Genomic DNA, 26,719 nt, shown 5'->3' with positions numbered 1-26,719 from the left:
ATGGCGTCCGCTGGAAATAAACATTACGGTAACGCTAGAGTTTATTTCTTGCCAAGGAAACGCTTTTTACACAAATCTGATGAATAAAACTCTCTAAAGAGTTGCAACCTGAGCACTTTGAAGACGATTTAGACATCGGAAATTGCCGCATGCGCAATAGAGGGGACTCAGAATTTCACGGAACACAGGTAACCTCTTTTTTATCAGAGATCCATGCCTCTGTTACAACATACATGTTCTGCACTATTGATCTATGATGTTATGTCATGAGAATGAAAAGGAAAAGGAAAACAAATTCCTGAATGGAGACGAGCCAAAATAGTCATATATTTCAACATCACTTCTAAAGGCTATTGATCTGATGCATTTCTAACAAATCATACGACACAATTTAGGATTTCCTCTAGAAATGTGAGTTAGTTCTCTTCTCTATTTCAAAGAATGGGAAGTAATCTTTTTCTTTTTTTCTTGCTCCGTAGCTTCTTTTGAGCGTGTCACAGACACTCGTGTGCTGTGAAGGAGCCCACTCCTCCCTGCTCCTCCGGCGGCCACGCACACAGCACGGCCCCGCTCTCCCCCAGCCCGCGGAGCTATGGCGGCTAAAGCCCGAAAACACACCGGGGGGAAGAGCGCTGTGAGCCCGGCAGAGCGCGACAAGAGCCCGCTGCTGCTCTCCTCTCCATCCTCCGGGAAAAGTAACGCGAGGCGAGCGGGCAGGGAGGGCAAAGCGACCCCCGGCGGCTCTCACGCGAACGGACTCCCGGGATCCAGGCACAGGCTAACCCCGTCCGCAGCCGCTAAGCTCGGGCTCCTGCTGTTTCTCGGTAAGTTGCAGCTAGCTTCGGAGTTAGCATCAGCAGCTAGCCTGGAGATGGATGCGTGCGTATACATGCTAACCGCTAACAAACAATGCACGAATGAATGAAATACTAGGTTTCTTTTTCACATTTTGGACAATAGCATTATCTTATATATAAATGTATAAAAATATCACAAATTGCATGCTTTTTGGGGTCTGATTTTTGCACCGTGACACACTGCACCGTGCACGTACTAACAAGTTTGCATCAAAGTTTAAAGGTGTAGTAGCGCTGTGCAATGTAAACAAACGCCATATGTTGTTCGAACTACTAACTATATTTTGTGTTAAATAGGGCTGATAACGGGTCTTTCTTGTTTAATTTCGGGAGATTATTATTGATGGCATACTTATTTTTTTATTGTTAGGACAAAATGAAAGAAAACGGAATTGTGATTAATGCTACTGTTGTATCATCCAGCCCTCAGTATATATTTACATGCTTATTTTGCATTAATGAGAGTGTGTCCGCCCACAGCTGCCCTGGTTGGATATCTTCACTGGTAAGAAAATATCTCATTTGACTAACCAATTTAACCAATGTAAACAGTCATTATCTTATGCACATTTGTTTGTAACTTAAAGAATTGCCTCTCAAAAGTTTGTGGAATAAAATCCTCAATTGAAAGCGCCCATATTAAGCTATTTTCTGTTGCTATACTTTTGTTTCCTTGTCCAAACATCGCTGGAGTTGTATTGTGAATGAAAATTCACACATGTTTAACACACGAACCTTAGGCTGTGTTTTTCTCTCAAAGTGAAAACACTAATACAGGAAGTGCTCCACTGTGTTTTTAAACTCCCTACACATTCAATAGAATCATTTGGATAATTTCAACCATGGAATTGCCAGTCTTCGCTAAACAGGCAAAAGGTAGCTGTTACCTTGAAAACTACCGCTTCGTGACATCACAAGGTGCAACAGAGCTTTATGAGGGTTGGAGATGTAGATAAACTATTAATAAAACATTACTTAAATGTGTGTGAATGAAGAAAACACAACTCCAGGAGGTAGCATTACTTAAAGCTGATAAGAGTCAATTTCTTTAAGACCAAAAAAAAAATATATATTTTAAAGCAGGATTGCAGATAACTACTGTATTAAATGTGTTCACTATTTAAAACATTTCACATCATTTTATTGTTTTTTTCCACCCCAAATAAACTGTTACATGTGCAATTATTGATTATTGTTGGAAATTGCAGTGTGTCATTTTTAATCAGTGGGTGGGGATAGTGGATAGGTGACAATGTCATTTTTCTGAACACTCAAAAGCCTTGGATGCAGAACAATACAGGATTACTTAGTCATACATGAATCACTATTCTGAGTAAGTTAAAGGTGCGTTGTGTAACTTTTCTGGTGGCAGGTCTGTCAAATGCTTTTCTTCATGAAGATGCTATTGTTTTGTCTGGAATGTTTTGCAGTATGGTATTAAACCTTTCTATCTTCATGGAGACCAAACCAGATCAAGTTACAGATCTGTGGAGAGGCGCTCCCGCTCACAGTCAGAATGCCTGTTTTTCTAGGTATTCTGAGATATAAAATCACATGCAAATTAATAAATGTAAGGTAGAGCTGTTTAATATCATACTGTGGAACATTCCAGGTAGCAATGACGTATCCATAGGAACAAGCAGGTGACGGACCCCCAACCAAAAAGTTACACAGTTCACCTTTAAATGATGATAAAACTAAAAGCCCATGAACTTCAAAGTTACACAACTTTGTCTGTTTTATAGGTACCATCTTTTCCAGCTGTTTGAAAATGACAGGCACTTCTCTCACCTGTCAACTCTTGAGAAGGAGATGGCGTTCCGTACAGAAATGGTAAAAAAAAAAAAATATATATATATATATATATATATCAATATTGTTCCATTTGTTTGACAATGTTGTTACTTACTTTTCTTTAACTTGTTTCAGTAATAATATTTTCATCCTTACTCGATTAATCACAACTAATTTTTTGAAACAGTTGTCAACTGATTTAGTTATCAAATTGTTTTTTGAGGAGTGTATGGGTTAGTGACGCTTTGCAATTTTCAAATGTTAAAAAATGGAAACATAATGGAATACAAAATGTGTACATTTTCTGGTATATTTTCTGTATATTTATTATTTAGTTAGTATATGCTCCTTGTAAAAAATGTTGATTAAAAAGATATTTAATCAACAAACCTATAATATTCTTTCAAATTTGGTTTCTTCATCTAAATACGTCTTGGTACAACTAAAGTGATATAAAACAAGTACATTTTAACAATTTAAACCTTTTATATATATATTAATAACTAGAAAAGTTGTGGCTTCTGGACACAAAAATGCCAATGTTGCATCACTTACCCACCCATACTCCAAAACATACCACGTGTTAGTTATTTTATTTATTTATTTATTTTTATTTTTTTTATCAGGGACAACACACATTAAAATCACCCACCTACACAAAGATTCACAACCACACACTTTGTAGATATTTATAGTTCATGTTGCTGCATTCAGACAAAGCAGTTTAATCTGTGTAGAGAAGAAGACGAAGAAGAGAGAAGAGAGCAGATGTGTTATGGCCCCAAACTGATGCATTTTTTTTACACAAACTGACGTGTTTAAAAAAAAAAAAAAAAAAAAGCCATTGCAAATAGGAAATGCCATGAATAGTCTGTCTGTAATGGCATCTCTTTAGCTTCATCTTGGTCTTATATTCACAAGTCTTTAGCAACTCAAACGACTAATTAGTTCATCAAAAGAATAATCTACAGATTAATCGATGACCAAAATAATCAGTAGTTGCAGAGAATGCAGGTGCTCAAGTGCATGTAGTTTCCTGGTGGTGCTTTAATTAACATTCCATAAATTATGAATTGCGTTTTACCCTTTAGAACAATACATGCCCCAGTGTGTAGTAATAGATTTATAATTAACTGTAAATAGATAATAGGTGTATATTTGATGCATGCTGTGTGAGAATACGACTGCACTCTTCTAATAAATATATATATATATAAATAAGATGTTGTTTTTTTGTAATTTCATTTGCAATATATTTTTTAAATGTGGGATTCAGTTCACAATCACAATATAAACAATTCCAGGAGCAGTAACATTTATGGATGGAAAACTGAAATATGAACTGATAAACTTTCCCAACATGCTTAAGATTTGGAAACTACAAACTGATTTTTTGTGTAAAAAGATGTTTTTTGAAGAGGACACTGTCTTATCTGATAGTAATTCCAGACTTTGCAGTTTGCCAATTACGCCCACTCAGATTGTTGTTTTTGATTCAATTGCAATATATGCTAATGAATGCTATTTCCTGATAATGTTTTCTCTAAAATCTGTCTTTGAATGTCACTGTTGTTTTTTTTTCTCCATACGTGCTAGGGCCTGTACTACTCCTACTACAAGACCATTATAGAAGCCCCCTCCTTCCTGGACGGCCTGCACATGATTATGAATGACCGTCTGACAGAGTACCCCCTGGTCATCAACACACTGCAGAGGTTTAATCTGTATCCAGAGGTGAGGCTCAGACTCCATATGTTCTGTACATTTTTTCATTAGGGATGGTATGAGATCTCAAGCCACGGGAGGTTTTAATGCATGTAACAAACATATTGAATATTGAGAGTATACTGTAAAAATAAGTAGTGACATGTGGGGATTTGCACAGCTGTTTAAATAGACCTTATATAAGATGAAAATGACTTAATTTGGTCATTTTTAAATTATTTCAAAATCTCATCTCGCCTTATTCTCATGGGCCCCATCTCGAGTTTTGTGTCGTGGAAATTCTGTCTTGTCTTACCCCTATTTCCAACCATAAAGATCCACTCAACTGCCATTATAACTGACAGGCCTATACAGGAGATAAGGCTGGGCAATATGGTGATAAAAATCAAATCTTGAATGTCTGGTTGCCACTATGTTTTTACTGCTCAAATGAAGTGCCCCTGGAGGTGGGAGGAATAAAGTTGTCCAGATCTGAATCATTGCTGGGACAATCTGCTCTTTTGGTCATATTGTGAGTGTGATTCATGCAGCTGTCTGCTTAAACACATTTGTCCTTTTGGTCAGCTGTGAGCTTGAGTGAGTAACAGCTGTGCAAATATAATTAATCACAGTGTGAATGTTCAGAAGAAGAAGTCTTTATTTATCTCCTAAAGGCAATAGAAAAATAAAAGAGTCCATAATAATGTTGTGTTGTTATTGCTGTCCTCTTGGGTAGGCACTTGAAAACACTTAACCTGCTTTGCTTAGTAACAGTGTTGTGATGAGTTATTGCTGGTGTTCAGAGGGGCTCCTGGCTCAAAAACATTGAGACTCAAGCTATGAAGGAAATTTATATCCATTTTTGGCTCATTCCTGACTTTTCTGTTTAATCAAAAGATTAGGTTTTGTTCACTGGGCTGTTTCTGTGCAGGTGGTCCTCTCCAGCTGGTACCGCGTTTACACCGCTGTCATGGGCTACTTTGGAGTTCCCACTAAAATGTGCTGGAACATCAACCGAGGAGAGGGTCTGACGCCGGTGGAGAGCTGTGAAGGTACGTGGTCTCCATGGAGATGTGAGTGCGTGTTGTGAAATCTGCTTTTGTCTGCTCTGTTTGAAAAAATCAGGAAAGAGGTGTTTACCAAACGGTGAGAGACAAAGGTGAAAGGACAAAATGGCACATAAAGTTAGAAGGAAAATACGTGTTTATGCAAAGTTTTATAGACATTAAGAGCACCATCTGTTTGTACTGACAGAGGGGGGTGACTAAGAAAAGAACAAATGTGTGGGCATACACCGACTCATGTCAAGCTATGTCTTCTTTTCTGATGCTAATTTATTTTCTAATGCCCTGGAACAGATGGCACTTACTAAATTATGTATTTGTTTATTTACAAAGGAAATTCAAATTTTCCTCTTATTACTTTGCTATTTAAATTATTGCTATTTAAAATATGGATGATGACCTTTAATGTGCTTCTGAAGCTGTTCATATTGCAGTGATGCTGTTGTTGTTGTGTCTAGTGAAAGGAGCTGACAGAGAAAAGCCCACGGCTGTCATCTTCCCATTGTACAACAGTGAGGGTTTGAGTCATTCTCATTAGGGCCCATGTACACTCTACACTACACTAGTCTCTACTAAACTGATGCTTTGCTTTTCAAACGATGCTGACAAACACAGAGCTTTGCCTTAAACCATGTCAGAATACTTCATTTGTGACATTAGACCAAATGTCTTAAAATTCAACCAAGTTTTATTATGTATAATGTGCTTTAAAGTTGTATTCTTTTTCACTTGCTGATGTTCATAACAGCAGGAGTGAGAGGGGACTGTGACTTCTGGCAGGAGGTGACTGAACTGTAACAAAGCAAAGTCCGTGTTTGTCCAGAATTTCTAGGGAGGTTTTCAAATTTTCTGTGTCTGTTTTGCAGTAATTGTGCAATGCTAAAATAAAATAAAATATTGATAAGTGAAGCTTATTATTATTATTTTTTTGCACAGGTTACTTGAGGCTTACACGAGATACAACAGTTACACAGCAGTGCATAGCACAGTTACAGTTTGTGACTGGCTTATCGATCAATATAACTGAAGTTACTAATGTAACTACAGTTCTATGAGTGCTAAAAGCACTGTATATTCCCTTCACACATGGACAGAAAATAGAAGTGGGTGTTTGTTCTGATGGTATTTGTTTTTATATTTTTGTGCTCTTTAGGAATGGGCGACCCTGCATATTTCTATGTGACGATTGTGTTTGCTCTGAATGGGCTGATGATGAGTCTCTTCTTTATTTACGGAGCTTATCTCAGGTAATGTCCTTCTACCAAAACATGGCTTTTTGACACATTTTCTTTTTAAACTTTTAGTAGTAATACAAACTAGCATTTGAACTAATATGGATATAAGATGGGGAGTGATATGTAATAGCTAAAAAAGACTTTAAACTCTTGAGATGATTATTCTGTTGAGATAATAATGACTTTAATAACCATTCTTTCTGGTGTGTCTCCACAGCGGCAGTCGTCTTGGCGGCATTGTCACATCTTTGTGCTTTTTCTTCAATCACGGAGAAGTGAGTACCATCCAACATCACAGTCTGTTTTCCCAGAACCCCTTTGGGCATAAGCCTGTGAAATGTATTAAAACGCCTCAAATAAAAGAAGCGTGGAAAGCTCTTGTGTTGAGTGAGGTCCTGGTGCAGCCCTAAAGGAGCTTAGTGCTGCTTTGGCTGGCACATCCTCCACCCAGGGCCTTCTCCACACGACAGAAAGAGATCATTTTAAACACAGTGACTCAGCAAGCACACCTCTTTAGGGATTTCAATTTTGTGTGGGTTTAGGCTGTTTGACAAATCTATCGCCAAATCATTTGGATCAGTTCATTTCAAAGAGCCTTTTAAAAGACTGGCTCTTTTAATATTTATTTATATGACAGAAGCCAATGTGAGAACTCTATTTAACAAATAAACTAGTATAGATTTTATTTTGTTGGACACACAATGGACTCTTTTGAGCTTTAAGCCATGTTAGGTTAGGTTAATGTTGTTACTTCATTGAAAACATACCTGAAGTTGTGTTTTGCTTCATTCCCACATTAAACAGTAAACCTCAGAAAGTCTTGTTCCACTTTGTGATGTCATGAAGTGGTAATTTTCAGGTTAACATTCTACCTTTTACCTTTTTAGATCAGGTTAGATCAGGATTTCTAGGTCTGAAATTAACCAAATTGTGTATGGAGTTTGTAAACACAGTGGAGCACTTCCTGTATTACCAGATGACATCACAAGGTGGAATGGAGTGGAAAAGGAACTAAATATGCAAGATTTGTGCATCAAACATATTACTGAAACAAAACACAACTCCAGGTATGTTTATGATGAGGAAACAAATCAATCAGCAAACAACATTATATAACTTTTAGTGATTTTTGGCTCTTTTATGTGATTCGAATCTTTTGGATCAGTTCACTTCAAAGAGCCGTTCAAAAGACTGGCTCTTTTGATATTTATTTATAGGACAGAAGGCATTTAACTATAAACTAGTCAGAGAGAAATGACCAAGGCACAGTTCTGTTTAAAATGGTTCAAACTGAGAGTCGGACTGTGTTTTCCCTTTGAAATTATGCATAATTTAAATAAAATGTTGCCCTACAATAATAATAATGTAAAAACTAACTTTTATTATGATCCAAAATATGTTTTTGTGCACACAACTTTACTTGTGTGACCTGCGTTTTGTGTTTATATGGGACAACAACAGAAAGGAAAAGTGTGAGTTAAATCTAGATTTGGTATTTTTGGGTATTTATAAGTAAAATGGCAGATGACTCACACGCTTAATCTGTATTTATATAAATGCACTGTTTCTTAGTACTTTTTCTGTATAAATAGTTATACAGTAGTTTAGTCTTGTGAGTCAAGTATGGGTCAGATACATAAACGTATGTAATAGTTTTGAGACTTTAGTCCACCAAGAATTTTCTTAGTCAACTACAGACCTACTTATTTCCAAAAAGTATAAGCAGTGTATATATTCTTTAAATTTTCTGTGTATGGACAGGCCATGCCTCATATGAAAGCTCAGAACCTCCAGAATTCCCTCACTGAGCTCCAGAGGCTGCAATCAAACTGATGTGCAGCTATTGTGCTGGGGTTTATGTAGTGACGATTGCCTAGACCCACTCTGCTTTCTGATTTGTATATTGTCTTGAGAATCAAAACTCCACATAAAAAAAAACAAAAAAACAACCAACAACTCCGTCATAATGTCCAGTTAAGAATAATTCAGCATTAAAACTGTCACCAGTAAGAGCCATATGTCATTTAAACGTGTTTACATCATATCTGGGGACACAGTGAGGTCAGGTTTATGAAATTTTATGTAAATAATCTACACCCTATCCATCCTTTAAGACTATATGGAGCAATAGGTAGTGACTTATATAGTTCCCTTATTTTTTCCATGTCATTGAAATGAAATAAGCCTAAATGATCAGAGTAGGAGACTATTGCTGTACAAAGCTGCTTAATGGAAATATTCGTGCAGCCACTTTAAAGCATTTTTGTTGATTTTAATCTTTTTCAGAGCACTCGAGTGATGTGGACCCCACCTCTCAGAGAAAGTTTTGCATACCCCTTCCTTGTTCTGCAGATGCTGCTCTTAACATACATTCTAAGGTATGTAATTTCTTCTGATTAAAGAGAAAATATTGTGCTTTTGTCTGTGATGTAGTTATGGTTTATGACATGTGTGGGACATTATTTTATTTTTTGGACATTTTACAGTATTGATTTAAACCTACTTAAAGGTCCTATATTGCACAAAATAAATTCTTGTGAGCTATAAGCCATGTTAGAATGTTGTTGCCTCATCAAAAACATAACATGAGTTGTGTTTTGTTTCACTCATACGTTTGAGTAACCCTGCATTATTACCGTATTTTCCACACTATAGGGCACTCTGGATTATAAGGCGCACTGTCTATTAATGGTCTAAATGGTCTATTTTCAAACTTTATTCACAAATAAACCGCACCGGACTTTAAACGAAACACAACAGTTGGATGGGTCAGTGGGACTTTGTTTGTAGCGTTCACGGTGACTCTGGGCTTTGTTCAGTTGTGTAGGGAGGGTGCTGTCTGGGACCACTGGATTGTCGGCGTGTTCGCAGTGACTCAGTTGTTCAGTTGTGTATAGAAGTGGCACATTGCACTCGCTTTTTCGTTTCGTTCCTCCGTTCCGTTCCTTGTCGGCGTGGAGTGATGAGTGTGTCTGCAGGTGTGTTTCGCTGCGTGGTCTCTTGTCTGCTCTGTGTGTGTTTGTGTGTTCTGCGGGTGGTGCGGCTTTGTAGTTTACTGAAGTCGTGCTGGGGCACCTGAGTGGATTCGTGTATAGGGCGCTCTGGATTGCGGGGCACGCAATGTTTTTTTTTTGATGGGGTTGGAGGCTTAAAGAGCACACCTGGCCCGGAAAATACGGTAGTCTGTCTACATCTATCTCCAAAGCTCAGAATGCTTTGCTCCTCATTAAGATGTCAGGAAGCTGTAGTTTTCAAGTTAAATTTTGGAGACCCCTGATCTAAATGATTCTAGTGAAGCTGTATGGAGTTTTCTGTTGCAGAGAAGAACTCAGCCTGAATATGCAGGTTTGTGTGTTAAACATGTGTGAATGAAACAAAACACCACTCCATGTATGTTTATGATGAGGAAACTACATTGTAACATAGATCTACATAGAAACTGTAACTTTTGTGGTGGAGGGTTCATCATACGCTTGTTTCTGTGGATATGTCATTGCTCTACCTGGAATGTTCCACAGTATGACATTTACATTTAATTAATCACAGTTGTTTTTATTGCTCAAAAATACCTAGAAAACAAGCATTGTGACCATTGTGAGTGGGGTCGCTTCTCCACATGACCTGTAACTTGGTCTGGTTTAGTCTCCATGAAGACTGAAAGCTTTAATACCACACTGTGAAACATTCAAGACAAAGCAATAACATCTCAAAACGTGTTTGAAGGAACTTCTACCAGAAAAGTTACAGAATGCACCTTTTAGAAGCACTTTGTTTGTCAGATTTTGATTCATTGATCTTTTTCACTGGTGCAGATCGAGGACTCCCAGCAGGACGGCCTTCGTAGCTCTGGGAGTGTCCAACCTGTGCTTCATGTTGCCTTGGCAGTTTGCACAGTTCGTTTTACTCACTCAGGTAAACGTCACACACTCTGTAATAATGAGGATCACGTTGAAATATTATTTAATGTCATTTTGAATACATTTGTTTTGTAAAGGTGGCGTCTCTCTTTGCGTCCTATATCCTGGGTTACCTTGTTGCGAGCAAAATGCAGTCCATCCTGGTCACTCATATGGTAGGTAAAGGCGGATGGGATGATCGTGAATGTGTTACCGTGATATGCAGGTTTTCTTAACTCATTTCTGTTTATCCAGCTTCTGATAAAAGAGAGCTCTCTATCTCATAAACATGTAAAATATTAATGGAAATCTGTTAACCCACTTATTTTCAGTCAACCATTCTGAGAAGAATCTGGACCAGTTTGTGCAAATACAAAAATTTACCCAAAATAAAAAATAAATACATAAAAATGTTTTTAGATGATTTCCGCCTAAACTTTTTTTTTTTTTTTCATTACAAGCCCTTAAATCTCATGTTATTGAGATCTGCTTCAGCTTTGACATGGGAATTGTCAAGGCCTAACAGATGCTCAGTCTGCTGTCTCTCAGGCCGTCTCCAAGAATACCTGCTATAACCTATTCTTATAATTACTCCCAAAAATTTAGGCAGCATTTGAAATCCGACTTTCCTTTGTGTAGAGTCTTTTCCCACTTAAAATGAGAGTGGATTAGACCCAGGCCAAACCTACAGAACCTCAGCTTCACAGTAGAGATGCGCGGATGGGCTATTTTTTCATCCGCAACCGCGACACAAAACTCATCATCCGCCCGCTATCCATTTTGCACCGAAGGTTTTCTAAACCGCACCCGCCCGCCGTCCGCCGATTGATTTTATAAACCGTGAAAATGTCAAATGTGTTGCTTGTTCAGAGGAAGGAAACTTATTTATGCAAGAAAACTGTAGCACTGAAACAATATAATTTAGTAAAATATACCAAAAAATACTCCTGGCTATATATATATATATATATATATATATATATATATATATATATATATATATTATATATATACGACATCGATACTATATTATCACATTAAACGATGTGATATATCAATATTTCAGTATTTCTGCACACCAGAAATGGCAGGTTGGACGACTCAGTTAACTAAAAGTGCAGTTAAGATCATTATATTTAAGATTATAGATATAGAAAAAAAAAATACAAAAAAGAAAAAAAACGGCTTGTGAAAACTGCTGCTTGTGTACTTGGCCCTAATCCTGTGCGCTCCAGGCCTGCAGCCAGGACTGTGGGCTGTGCAGATAAGCACCAGAGACATGTGCCAGAGGATATCATAACATTCTGTAGAGCTACACGGTATAATTTAGGTTAGGTAAGAGTTGCATGGTTGAATGGTGCATGTTTGGACTGTAAATAGACATACAGTAGCTTACCTGCACTGAAAAATTGTCACCCCTCTCTCTGTAACTACTGCAGTGAGCCTCGTCATTTGGTCTTTAAATGTTCGTTTTAACTCACTCTACATGATCCTGGTGGGGTTTTTTTTTCACTATTTTATCCGTGAAGCAACTCCTATTCCTAATTCAAAATTTTTTGCTTGAAATTCTAGTTTTCGACTATAGCTTTTTATACAGAATTTAAAATGAAGACCGTTGTTTATGAAAATACATTGGCGGTATTATTTCTTTGTTAGTGAAGGATTAGGCTGTGTGCCCATTTGAACAGGGATTATGTGCTCATCATATTGGCTCTGTATCCTCCCTCTTCTACTATAATGAGCAGTGTAATTGAGCCAAATCTGTGCTTTACTCTTGACTATATTTTCATCACTATACTCCCTAATGTGCAAGTTTTGTTCTTCTCCCATTCTTAAAGGTCCTATGTTACACAAATTTGTCTCTTGTGAGTTTTAATTTTATGTATTTATTTTGGGCAAGTAAGAAATGTACATTCTTTTACAATGGAACACATAACATTAATGAAATCATAGCAGAAATAACAACAAAAAATAAATAAAAATTTAAAAAATGGCCCAAAAAGAAGTGGGAAGAAGAAAACGTATTTACTCCCACTCCCCTCTTCTAATCTAACACAATGAGCTTTCTTTTGAATTTTTCAGACATTTTACATTAAATTATATCAGGGTAGCCGCGAGGTCTTAAAAGTCTTAAAAAGGTCTTAAATTTCATGTACCTAAATTAAGGCCTTAAAAAGTCTTAAATTATTTTGTCCAAGTCTTATTTTTTCACAAAGGTCTAAAATTTCATTAGCCTATTTTTTTTTTTACTCAACCGGGCTGCAGTGCAATGTTAAATGGAGGGAGGGTTAAAAAAAATGAATGAATGAATGAATGTCAAATTTTGGAGTATGTGCAAATAAAACTTTAGTTTTTGACGCTGGCGGCAATGAGTAAACAATCAGTTCTGTCTACACTGCTCAAGACGCACAATTCTAGTCAGATCTGCTCATGTCGCGTACATGTTTACGTCACATACATCACCACCAAGCGTCACCACTCAGCCACCTGACATGCATACACAATCAAATTTCAAACACTTTTGCGTCACCATATGCACGCAGATTTCCTCCCGAAAATGCTCGTCTAAACGCAGAATAAAAAGTGAAGACACTACACCACTTTTGTGTCTTCTGTTAGGGCCATCATCATATAAACATAGCCTTAGATTCTAGATATAGTACCGGTAGTTGGTTAGTCGTTATTAGAATTAGACCTGGTGTTTTTCGCCTGCATAATGACTGCAACGTTGGTCTTCATTTTCATGTTAGTGGTTTTAAAAAGGTTGTAAAAAATCTTAAATTTGGGGTAGTCAAAGAGACTAGATACCCTGTATATGAACTATTTACAAGTGCAGGCAAAGAGTCACTGTTATAGATTGGTAACAGAACTGTATTGTAATAATACATAAGAATACCAACAATAAATAAGGAAAATTGAGATGCCAACAATGTTTAACAGACAGGACAGGCCAGCAATGGGAAGGAAACAACAAGCATAAACCAGCGCTACAGAGGCACTATTCTTCTAAAATTAAGACCCACTCTCTATATACTGTGAGCAAACAACTTGAATTTATGAATTTTTTAGCATTGCTTGAGATGTGTATCCAAGCTGTTCCAGAGTTTTACACCACCTACAGACACACAGAAACTTTTACAGGTAGTTCGAACATTGCGCAATTTGAAATTTTCATACCTTCTAAAATGATGAATTCTTTCTTTCATTTTGAACAAGCTTTGAAGATTACTTGGTAGTAAATTGTTGAATGCTTTAAGTAAAATTACCAGTGTATACTGTATTTTATGGGCTATTAGGCACACTCTTAAGCCTCCAAACCCATCAAAAAACGGCTGTGCGCCCCACAATCGAGAACGCCCTATACACGAATCCACTTGGGTGTCCCAGCACGACTTCATTAAACTACAAAGCGCGCTCACGGGGCAGACGGCGACCGTGTAGCAAAAAACACCCACAGACACACTCATCACTCCACGCCGACAGAGTAACGGAACGGAGGAATGAACCGAAAAAGCGAGTGCAATGTGCCACTTCTAGACACAACTGAACAACTGAGTCACTGCGAACACGCCGACGATCCAGCGATCCCAGACAGCACCCTCCCTACACGCCACAACTGAACAAAGCCCAGAGTCACCGTGAACGCACCAAACAAAGTCCCACTGACTCATCCAACTGTTATGTTTTGTTTAAAGTCCAGTGTGGTTTATTTGTGAAAAAAGTTCGAAAATAGACCGTGCGCCTTATAATCCAGAGCCCCTAATAGTGTGGAAAATACGGTAATATTTTACAAGGTCAGGAATCTTGAGGAGCTTGGATTGAATAAAAAGATTACAGGTGTGTTCTAAAAATCCAATTTTATGGATAATTTGCAAAGCTCATTTCTGTAACATAATAAATGGATTAAGTGTACATTTTAAGCATGTTATAATGTTGTTACCTCCTCAAAAATAGACCTGGAGTTACGTTTTGTTTCATTCACGCATGTTTGAACTCAAAACACTCTGTTCCACCTTGTGATGTAATTTAGTGGTAGTTTTCAAGTTATCATCTCTTTTTACCTTTAGTTCAGTAGACGTTGGCAATTCCAGGGCTGAAATGATCCTGATGATTCTTGTGAAGTTGCATGGAGTTTGAAAACACAATGTAGCACTTCCTGTATTTCCACATGACATCACAAGGTGGAACAGCGTGTTTTCTGTTTGAGAGAAGAACTCAGCGTAAATCTGCAGGGTTTGTGTGTTAAACATGTGATAAAAACAAAACACCACTCCAGGTCTGTTTGATGAGGAAACAACATTATAAAAGTCCTTCAATCACCAAATGTTTCATATTTTTCTACAGATAACACTTGCTGTTTGCTTCATCCTGATGTTTGGAAACTCCATGTTACTGACCTCCTTCTACGCCTCGTCTCTTGTCTCCATTTGGGTGAGTTATGTCCCCTTCACTTCAGTTCAGTCATTTCTGTACTTAAAACTTCGCACTCAGTTCTTTCTATATAACGTTGTTTTTATCAGGTCATCATTGCTCTCAAAGACCGATTTGCTCAGCTCTTCAAACCAGGCATCATCATCTGGGTATGTACTTTTTTGTACATATTACACTATTTTCTGAACTGTAATAATGTTGTTTCCTCATCACAAACCTACGGAAGCCGAGAGGGGTCACAACAAACGCAAACGCCACAACAAATACAAATGCGACAACACAAACACAAATCCCGCAACACATTAAAAAGCCACAACACATCAAAAAGCCACAACGGAAGTGACCGGGGGACTCTATTTTCCGACGGACCGATGAAGCGGCAAGTGAAGAAGAAGAACTACAACGTGAAACAAATAATGATAAAACAAGAAATTACTTTTACTTACGTTTCCAACTTCTCCGTTCCTTTACTTTTCACGTTGTAGTTCTTCTTCTTCACTTGCCGCTTGATCGGTCCGTCGGAAAATAGAGTCCCACGGCTTTTTAATGTGTTGTGGCTTTTTAATGTGTTGAGGCATTTGTGTTGTGGAGTTTGAATTTGTTGCAGCGTTTGCATTAAAATAGAGTCCCGCGGTCATTTCTGTTGTGGCTTTTTTTGGTGTGTTGTGGCTTTTTGTTGTGTTGTCGCAATTGTAATTGTTGAAGCGTTTGCGTTTGTTGTCACCCCTCTCCGCTTCCGTACAAACCTACCTGGAGTTCTGTTTTGTTTTATTTTTAACACAAAAACCCTGCATATTTCACTCTTTCTCAAGCAGGAATCACTTGCTCAACATTCCACCTTGTGACATCATATGGTAATACAAGAAGCGATTCACTGTGTTTTTAAATTCCATACACCTTCACTAGAATCATTTGGGTTATTCCAGCCTCAGAATGTCCAATCTCTACTGAACAAAAGGTACAAGGTCGCTGTTGACTTGACTAACTTAATTCTTAACTACCACATGACATCACAAGGTGGAACAGAGCATATTGAGCTTTGGAGATGCACACACTAATAATAAAGGATTACTCAAACGTGTGTGAATGAAACAAAACACAAGTCCAGGTAAATTTTTGAGGATTTTAAAATATCTTAAAGGTCACAAATTTATTTTGCTCAATATATGACCTTTAATAATGTATTTGATTTGGATTAGTTTTAATCTTTTAGTCAATTATGTCTTTCGTTTTTCAGCTGATGCAGGGCTTGGCTTGGGTCGGCTCCACGGTTCTACTCAAATTTGTGCTGTCCACTATTCTGGGAGCTTCTGATGATGTAAGCAACATGTCTCTTTCCATAATCTATACAAATTATTACCTTGACAACCACATTTTATAAAGGAACTATATGTAGCCTGTGCTTTTAGTTTTAAAACTAAAACCTAGGTAGCTAGTGCCTAAACATACACGTTTTTCTAATTCTCAGTATATGGACAGAATTCCCTCCCTGAGCTACAGAGGCTGCACTAGCACTGATTCATGACTGGCTGCAGGTGCTGGGTTTTAGGTAGTGACCATTCAGATCAGAGTTTTCAGCAATGAACCTGACAGCCCAAATAAAGACATGAGGCTCACTCTGCTTTCTGATTGGATAATCGTCTACAGAACCAAAACACAAAATTATCAAACAACTTGTTCATCATGTCCAATATTTTGCAGTTAAGAGCAAATTAACATTATCATTATTGTGGTTGTTTTATAATATATTAATTATGTTTACATTTTGGTCAAACTTGAATTATTCGTTTTGTAACTTTGTAACTGTAAATCCATAAAAGGGATGTACAATAATACTGACAACAAATATTGCTTTAATCAACTACAATTTGAATTGAAAAAGATAGAAAAAAATATGTTTTGAATGAATAACTACCCCTTAAATTTGGACCAAACTCACATTTCATATCTATAATGGCTTAACAGATTAATCTTACAGAACTAATAAATGATTATTTACGCTTCTTTAACGCATTCACTTATAACAGTACATGAAGAGTCGACTTGACACATCCTTCTATATACTGTACATCCATTATTCCTTCATAAACCATAAATCCTGTTGATTTTCCTTTTTGCTGTAGGCTCACATCAGTGCTCTGATCAAGTCCAAGTTCACCAGCTACAAAGATTTCCACACCATGATGTACACCTGCGCCGCTGAGTTTGACTTCATAGAGGTCGAGGTAAAAGCACGTAGCCGATTAGAAAAACATTACATTTTCACTATTCTGTGTTTAGTTTTAATCTTTATATTATATGTTTATATAGTATTTACTTTCTTTTTTAGACTCCCATTCGCTATCTCAAAACGCTGCTGCTGCCCATCAACGTGCTGGTGGTGTCTGTGATTGCTTGGAAGGTAATTTGACAGTTTAACTTTAAAGGTGCACTGTGTAAGTTTTTGGTTGGTGGTTTGACACTTGCTATGGCTCTGTCATTGCTCTGCCTAGAATGTTCCACAGTATGACATTAAACAGCTCTACCTTACATTTATTCAGTTACAGGTGATTCTGTAGCTCAAAAATACCTAGATCAGTGGTGTCAAACTCAAATTCACAGGGGGCCAAAATTAAAAACTGGGACTCAGTCGTGGGCCAAACTAAATATTTATTGAAAAATTTTAACAACATCTTCATGTCTTCATGTTAAACCTTTTCTTAAATTATTAAAATAAACATTAAAATAAATGTTTAATAATAGTTTTGCTTAAACATTAAATCCAGAGCAAGCATAATATAAAATAATTACAACATTTTAAATAAATAATGTCTCTATAGTCGATCTGTAGCCGGCGGGTCAGCTCTAATACATATTTAATATGATCTCACGGGCCAAATTTGACCCCCGGGCCTGAGGCTGACATGTCTGACCTAGAAAACAGGTGGTACTGGATCTGTTTTGCTCTCCATGAGGATAAAAAGGTTTAATATCAAACTGTGAAACATTCCAGACAAAGTAACATAACATCTCTAGAAAGAAAAGCAGATGACGGACCCTCCACCTGAAAAGTTACACAATGCACCTTTAAATAATATTAAAACATGATGTTGTTTACTCTGACATCAGCTCCCATCAGGCACCACAGTTTTCGAACACAAACGTCAGCAGACTTATTTTTTTATTAAGTCCTTTGAGAAGAACATTGGGATTTAAAATGTGCAAATTACAACATAACAATCCACAGATGTCAGAGATTATAACTATAGAACAGAGACAAGCACAATATGTTCTTTTAATAGTATGATCTCTCTGCTTGTGTCCAGACAGTCCAGGATATAGTCAGGGTCCTCAGGGATGGAGCCAAGATGGAACTCTCCGAGGAAACCGGGTAAGAGCTCTACTTTTTCTTTATGCATCTTTTTATTATAACATTGTTTTTTCTAATGATGTCTTTCCATATGTCTTTATACAGATCTGACATAGCAGCAAGGGGAGAGGTGAGACATATATTCATTCTTTCCCTTCTTTCTATACATTCTTTACTTTATGTTTTCTATTTTTTCTTTTCTTCACTGTATATTTTCAATTTGTATATTTTTAAGTAGTGCAGATAGTATAGTAAATATAATTGATAAGATTGAAACCAAAACCATAAAGTGAATAACAATTACATCACAACTCTGCATGAATAAAAGTTTAAACATTATGAGACATCCTGGGCTTATATCAGTCAGTGAAACATCTCATTAAATCCAATCAAAGGCCTGACGGGGATATCAGCCGGATAGATCCAGTATCGGTATCAGTGCGTCCCTAATACTGTATTATTAAAAGTCCTATATTACACAAAATTTACTCTTGTGAGCTTTTAGCCATGTTATAATTCTGTTACCTCAAAAGCATACCTGGATTTGTGTTTTCTTTCATTCACACATGTTTGAGACACACTTTACTATTAGTCTGTCTACATCTCCAAAGCTCAAAATGCTCTGTTCCACCTTGTGATGTCACAAAGCAGTAGTTTTTAAGTTGTCAGCTTCCTTTTGTAGTAGAGATCGGCAATTCCTGGGCTGAAATTATTCCAAGGTGAAGGTGTATAGAGTTCAAAAACAATGTATTACCACATGACATCACGAGGTGGAACAGAGTGTTTTCTGCCAAAACACAACTCCAGGTCTATTTATCATAACATAACATATATCAGAAAATCGTATAATGTGAGCCCTTTAAAAAAACATAGTCTGGGTCTAGTGGAGTCCTTATATCTATTTTTATGTTAAAGTAAAAAGGTGGTGGCGTCTGCTGTGTCACCTCTTGTTATCTTGTGTTGTTTTGCATTAGCTGGTGTACCACAGTCTGCAGCTGGGGGCCTTCACTGTTCTGGCTCTGCTCATCATGAGGCTGAAGCTCTTCCTCACTCCTCACATGTGCATCATGGCCTCCCTCCTCTGCTCCAAACAGGTCAGTCCCAACTACCTCCCTCACCATAGTAACATGTAAACCAAACTTTGATATTTGCTAGGTGAACTTTTACTAGTTTGTATATTTCTTTTTCCAAAATGATACTTGTCACGGCAGTACTTCGCTATTTCAAATGAGTATTCAGTTCTGAAGGGTGCCTGATCTGTTTTCCTTCCATGTATTTGAGCAAAATGTGTCTTGCCCCAGTACAGATACATAAGCAGCTCTTACAGTCAAAATAAGTCCATACTACGTAGTGTCTGCATGTGCTTATTGTAGTATTTGATTTGACTCTATTTTATATTGCACACTTGCATCATAAACCAGGAAGACGGCTGGAAAGATGCAGTGACAACTTCCAGTGCAGTTACAAACACTACTATGACAAAACCCACTGAAATATGATAAAACCATGGATTCAGCAATCATTAGCTCTTCATAACTTGCCAAAGCTCCATGGGGGACGTGACTCTAATCCAGGGGTGTCAAACTCATTTTGGTTCGGGGATCATATCCAACCTACTTTGATCCCAAAGGGGCCGGATCAGAAAACTCATGGCATATATACCCCAAAAATAACAATAAGTTCAAATATTTGTGCAGAGAAACAAATCTGTTACAGAAATCTTTTTTAATTGATGAACTCTTTCTTTTACAAAATATTGTAATATAAGGAACAACCTGAAACTTTAAGAAACATGCAACTTCAACACAATGTTTTAACATGAACTTGTATGCAAATAGGAATAAGCCCATTTTTCTTGGAAAATCCTGCACTCGGCTCCACTTTTCTCATTTTTGACATTTTCCTGATGAGGGTGTCACGGTCAACAGTCAAAACAATCGTCCTTTAAGAGCGTTTGGAAAGAGCCAAGTCTTGATTTGTGCTGCTCTGGTGGGAGGGGCCACGCACAGAGACACTGGAGACACTGCTATGCTGAGTGGTGCAGAAAATTACCAATAGTTTAATAGAAAATATCATTAAAATATTTTAGTAGAAAATCTGCTGAGGGCCAGAATAAAGGTCTTGGAGGGCCAGATCCGGTCGTATGTTTGACACCCCTGGTCTAATCATATCTTCAATGTCACTTACAGACAACTCGAAAATTTGTGAGCAAATTTGTGAGCGAATTGAGAGGAATGCATTATAAATTATTATGAATTATTTGTTATCTATTTGCTTCTTTATTCATTATTTATTTATTATTAAAATGATAAAAACTGAGGTATGGTTGTAATTGTTCATTAGTCGAACATAACAATGAAATGGAGATGAAGAAAACAGGGACGTTTTCTCATTTCTTCTAGATTTTGTCTTACTACCGCAAACAGTCCTCCGGAAGTTGTCATCATAACGTCTTCCTGGTTTGTGACGTAAGCGTGAATAGAGCCTATAACCCAAGACAAATTTCCCCACTTGTTGGACAGTAAAATTAATCTTGAATCTTGGGTGTTCTTATAGAGCCTTTTATTCTGTGAATCAGGATGTGCATGGTTGGCATGCTAGTAGTTGTTAGAATTGCAGTCACAGCAAAACTCCACTCTTAACTTTTTTCTTTGTAGCTGAGCAAAATTAGTTTTACCCCAGTATGGATATATTGTATATTGCGGCTCATGAGGTAAAAATGAAACTGCTGTGTAATGTCTTTCTCTATTTATAAGGTGTTTTATCTTCCAAAGAGTCAGGAAGTGCGCTACTTGTTGTTATCTTTACTGTCACAGCAAAGTGTATGTAGGTGGAAGTCACATTAAATCACAAAGTGTTGTGAAAAGATCTAATAATTTCATCGTGGTGAATAATTAGGATGCTTGAAATGCATGAATAAGGGAGGGGTAACTTCTGCAAACAGTTGGTGCGTTAAAATCAGGTTGAGCGCCTGCAAACTGTGGCTGCATCTCATTGCTGTTTCTTCATTTCTTTCTCCTTGATTCCTCCCCTCGATTCTGCAGGAAATAGGTGAGGAAATCCCGCCCACAGAGGAGACAAAGCGATGAGAGAGGATCTAAACTCCTCACTGAGACCAATAAAGTTTGATTCTTTTCTCTGATGTTTGCTCCTGAAGCCTCCCTCAGGTTTACTCCTTCATTCCTTGGTTTTCATTGGGACAACTTTTAATATGACACATTTGATTGACTGCCGAAAAATGGAGGATTGAGAAGAGGAATCAAGGAGAAGGAAGCGAGGATAGAGAAATGAGACGTGGCCTTTAAGAAAATTTGAATCTGCCTTACTCTTACAGTCTTCTGTGTTTCCTGTGTGTCTGCAGTTGTTTGGCTGGTTCGGGGAGCGCTCCAAACAGCAGATGGCGGTGTTCGGCGTGCTGGCTCTCATGGCCGTACAGGGCCTGTCCAACCTGCAGGCTCAGTGGGGCATCATCGGGGAGTTCAGCAACATGCCCCAGGAAGAGCTGCTCGACTGGATCCAAGACAACACACATCACAGTGAGCTGCATTAAAGGGCCCACATCCCGCTATTCTCTGATCTATTTTATAATGTTGTTTTCTCATCACAAACAGTCCTGGAGTTGTGTTTTTGTTTCACTAACATGTTTAACACACAAAACCTGCATATTTAGGCAGTGTCACAGTGTCTTTCTCTTAGCTTGACAACACTCTGTTCTACCTTGAGATGTCATGTGGTAATACACTGTTTTTAAACTCTATAATAGGGATGTCCCGATCACATTTTTTTTGCCTCCGAGTCATTTGATTTTGAGTATCTGCTGATACAAAGTCCCGATCCGATACTTGTATAAAAATTATAAAATTAACCAAGAGCAAAGAATAAGATCCATGATGTGTTGTCGGGATCAGATTGCGTTGATTTCAATGTGTAGTATTTGACTGAACTTGTGAAAAATCAAATGTCCAAAACTTTAATTTTATTAACTTTTCTAACCATGAACCATCACTGTTGAAAATTTTTACTTTTACCACAGTCTGGTCTTGGAATGTGTAACTTAGTAAACTTAATGAACTGAACAAAACCGGAACGAGACCAGAATCAGATCAGACCTGAGACTCGACTCTGCACAGTCTACACTTTGTTTTTGATATTATATGGAAGCCTGTGCATTACATTTGAAACATTTAGGCTCATCTATGAAATCCAAATAGTACAAAATCTTACCAAATAAAAACGAGATGACAGAAGCCCCACAGCCTCACTCCCCCGCACTGCCACCACATCCATGAGCCCTCAGCGGAGCACGCACCGCAACATCAGTCCCACCGCTCGATAGACGCTCCACGCCGCTGCTCCCACCCTCTCCGCCAAAAGCACCAACTCCGTTGCGCAACATGAAAACAAACAAGGCCGTACGACGATCGCCATCGGAGACATCGCAGGTGTGAACACGAGCCACAGAACCATAGGTAACAGCGCCCGGGACAACACCTTCACTAGAATCATTTGGATGATATCAGCCCTGGAATTGCCAATCTACTAAACAAAAGGTAAAAGGTAGCTGAAAACTCCCACTTTGTGACATCACAAGGTGGAATAGAGCTTTTTGGGTTACTCAAACGTGTGAATGAAACAAAACACAACTCCAGGTATGTTTTTTCAGAAGGTAATGAGATTCTAACATGACCAAAAGCTCACAAGAGTCAATTATGTGTAATGTAAGACCTTCTGAATATTCCTCAGGGGTCTGTTAAGGATAATTTCACCATAGATCCTTTATAGACCCCCTCAGGAGTATTCAACAGTCCACCTTAAATCCTAAATATCCCTGAAGGGGGCCTTAACATTGTAAGTGGAATTTTAATCATAAGGTTGATCTCAGAAATTCACAGCTCTATCTAACGGGCACGAGCTTGGTTTTGCTGAGCACATTGGCACCACATACTGTATATCCTGCTAGGTGCAATGTTCCAATCAGAAGTGAGCATGGGGCGCAAAGTGGTTCCTTCGAGCTCTGGTATCAGGGGAGAGTACCTTTTAATAGCCTCGCTTTGGATTGGCTCTTTGGTTGCTATGATACATACACACAGAAATCATTAATTGTTACCCTAGCAGCTTTTTAAATTCAGATGTGAGATGAGGATTCAAATAGTGTTTAGGTTAACGTTAGGTAGGTAGTTAATGGTTAAAGCTTTGGTCACTCTCAAGGAAATTAATGTAAGCCAATGTAATGTCCCCTAAAAAGCAACAAAAGTCAGCGTGTGTATGTTTGTGTGTGCAGATGCTGTGTTTGCTGGTGCGATGCCCACCATGGCCAGTGTGAAGCTGTCCACAGGCAGGCCCATCGTCAACCACCCGCACTATGAAGATGCTGGACTCAGGTCAATACAGACGGTCATTGTGTGCCACATAAATGCCACACGCAACAGGAGAATTTACCCTGCGATTTCGGGGTTCGGGGAGGTGTGACCTGACTTTGTGTGTTCGTGGGCGATTTTGAGGCTGCTGCGCTCCGTGTGTGTGTGTGTGTGTGTGTGCGTGTGCGTGCGTGCGTGCGTGTGTGTGTGTGCGCGCCCCTCATGTGTGTGGTGTCAGCTACTCTGTCAGATCGTAACCACCAGACATTAGCAACGCTACGGTAACAACAAATAAAAAGGTGTCAGGGGAAGAGGAGTGACAGACACAGACGAAAGATACAAACTCAGGAAATGGCAAAAATAATTACTAACCTCTCATAAAGTGGTAAATTTAAACTGCAGCATCTCATCCACATTATCCATAGAATTAGTCCTTCACAAATAATGACATCCAGTCCCCATGAGGGACTGAAGCTTTAAGAAAAATGCAGGAGGTGAAGTTGCAGATTAGCGATAGAGCACACAGGAAGTAGAGTCACTATCTCTGTGCATGTATCTGCACCACATTTCACAAATAATAATAACACAGTTTTGACTTGTATCTAAACTAGAAGTGTAGAGCTCTGATCTTTTTAACACTTAAGAGTCTCAAAACGAGCTCACAACTTTTAGCTTGTGGCCCACAGACGCATTCCCGCTGCAGTCTTTGCCATCGGAGATTTCAAATCTCATAAAATTCTCTCCTCGGGTCTGTGATGTGCGCTTTTTGTCAGACGATTAAAAATCGTTTCAGACCAAAAAAATCATGTAGTGTGTGGTGGCCTTAAGGCTCGTTTAGACTCTGAACTAAACCTGTGTCTATTTTTCCAGAGAGAGAACTAAGCTGGTGTACTCCATGTACAGCCGTATGTCTGGAGAGACGGTGAAGAGGAACCTGATGAAGCTCAAAGTGGACTACTTTGTCCTGGAGGACTCCTGGTGCACCAGAAGGACAAGGTCTGTTACAGTACACTCAGCCCATGTACATTAGCATTAGACTTTGACAAACTTTATTGATCCACGAGGGAAATTATTTAGATACAGTAGCTCACACATCTCCCTCTGGCCTGCACCTCTGGCAGGGGATGTGCGCTTGTCAGCAGTAATAGGAGCACGTTTTTTTAGCTGAGTACCATATTAGGAACAGGAATTGATTTACAGGCAAAATAGCAAAATAAAAAACACCAAGGTCATGTAGACAGCGTTAATAACATTTTAATACCAATAAGATGAGACTCACTGCGGCAGTTACACAGAGAGGAGCGATAATGATTCAATGTAAAGTGAATTAGAGCCAGCCACAGTTGATGGAGCTGGAAGCCCCCCCCATGCTCACTTCCTGTTTGGAAGATGGCTGCTAGAGGGTTAGCTCTGTCCATGTACCAATCTCATGACCTTTATAGGACAGATGCTATAGAAATGTGACTTGCACCTATATACTGTGTATTGCTGAGATATTTTTATTATTTATTTCTGTGTCTATTTTATTTTATTTTTACGTATACATAGAATTATATAATTATGCCTTATCTGACACCAGTCTCTCTCTATTTTTGCTACTTATTCAGAATGTATTATTATCTCTTTGTTATTATATTATATTGTGATGTGTGAGCTCCTGTGTCCAAATCATTTCCCTTACGAGTCAATCATTTGTCTGAGTCTAATATACTGAATCGCTCCCTTATTTAATCTGTGTTGTCGTCTCCAGGCCCGGGTGCAGCATGCCTGAGATCTGGGACATCGAGGACCCCGAGAACATGGGTAAAGTCCCTCTGTGCACCCAGCTCGCCAGGAACTCCCACCCACACTTCAGCACAGTGTTCGCCAACGAAGTGTACAAGGTGCTCAAAGTGCCCCGAGCCAGCAGACAGGACAGATAACAGCTGCCACCCGCCACCCGCCTCCCCTCACATGGACTCTGCACCAGCAACTCTTCTCTGCTTTAGCACAATACCACTGCTTGCACTGGCACAGGTCCAGGCTGTGTCCGAATGTCCACACTGTTACTACTGAGGGCACATTTTAAGGGGTCACGCTGTTTTTAGGAGTGTCCGAATGTCCAGTTGGTGAAAAAGTAGTGCGCTCAAAATCTCCTACAATGCACCTTGAAAAGTAGTGGGCATCAGTGGTGAAGGTAATGAAGTATGAAAGTAAAACTACAATACTTAAGGACACATTTTACATATCTGTACTTTACATAAGTACGTTTTACAGTGGATACTTTTTACTTTTACACTACATTTGAGAACATCTATCTGTACTTCCTACTCCACTACATTTTAGATCTGGACTGAAAAGTTATTGTTTTACACCTCCTGAAATGGTGAAGACTTTTTTTTTTTAACATTTCCTTTTTGAGTTAACATCCCAACTTTGAGCAAACCAAATACACAAAAGCGGCTAGAAACATTAAGAAATCAGTTGAATCACTGCTGAATTCTTTTTCAAAATCACCACATTTCAACTTTTTATTTGTTCTAAAAATCTCTCTGCAAAACACTTTTACTCTTAAAGTACCGTATTTTCCGGGCTATAGGGCGCGCTCTTAAGTCTCCAACTGCATCAAAAAACGATTGCGCGCCCCACAATCCAGAGCGTCCTATAGACAAATCCACTCAGGTGTCCCAGCACGACTTCAGTAAACTACAAAGCCGCAGCGCCCACAGCGCACGCAAACACGCACAGAGCAGTGAGCGACCGCACAGCGAAAAACACCCGCAGACACACTCATCACTCCACACGGACGAGGAACAGAACGGAACCGAAAAAGCGAGTGCAATATGCCACTTCTAGACACAACTTGAATAACTGAGTCACTGCGAACACGCCGACAATCCGTTGGTCCCAGACAGCACCCTCCCTACACGCCACAACTGAACAAAGCCCAGAGTCACCGTGAACGCACTGACCCATCCAACTGTTGTGTTTCCTTTAAAGTCCGGTGTGGTTTATTTGTGGAAAAAGTTCGAAAATAGACCATTTAATGACAG

At 38.6% G+C, this 26,719-nt stretch overlaps 1 protein-coding gene across 2 annotated transcripts; it reads left to right on the top strand.

Moving 5' to 3' along the window:
* dpy19l1l (dpy-19-like 1, like (H. sapiens)) lies at window positions 1–26,415 on the top strand. Of its 2 annotated transcripts, none has more exons than XM_020919657.2 (23): window positions 1–188; window positions 480–824; window positions 1,338–1,362; window positions 2,603–2,690; window positions 4,248–4,385; window positions 5,287–5,407; window positions 6,573–6,666; window positions 6,872–6,929; window positions 8,941–9,032; window positions 10,467–10,566; window positions 10,649–10,726; window positions 14,895–14,981; window positions 15,071–15,130; window positions 16,219–16,299; window positions 17,105–17,206; window positions 17,311–17,382; window positions 18,287–18,351; window positions 18,436–18,460; window positions 19,305–19,424; window positions 21,692–21,866; window positions 23,612–23,711; window positions 24,558–24,683; window positions 25,438–26,415. In XM_020919657.2, the coding sequence occupies exons 2-23, from the start codon at window positions 593–595 to the stop codon at window positions 25,607–25,609; spliced, it is 2,211 nt and encodes a 736-aa protein (XP_020775316.1). In that variant the 5' UTR covers window positions 1–188; window positions 480–592; the 3' UTR covers window positions 25,610–26,415. The 2 variants fall into 2 exon arrangements, with proteins under 2 accessions (XP_020775316.1, XP_020775314.1); XM_020919655.2 differs by lacking the exon at window positions 1–188 and adding an exon at window positions 227–411.
* Window positions 26,416–26,719: the final 304 nt, after the last annotated feature.

This window comes from Boleophthalmus pectinirostris, unplaced genomic scaffold, assembly GCF_026225935.1.
Source record: "Boleophthalmus pectinirostris isolate CB_2022bp ecotype Guang Dong unplaced genomic scaffold, ASM2622593v1 HiC_scaffold_6, whole genome shotgun sequence".
In the NCBI taxonomy this organism is placed as follows: Eukaryota; Metazoa; Chordata; class Actinopteri; order Gobiiformes; family Gobiidae; genus Boleophthalmus; species Boleophthalmus pectinirostris.
Note: the sequence above shows the minus strand (reverse complement) of the source record. Positions and strands in the feature narration are given on the sequence as shown.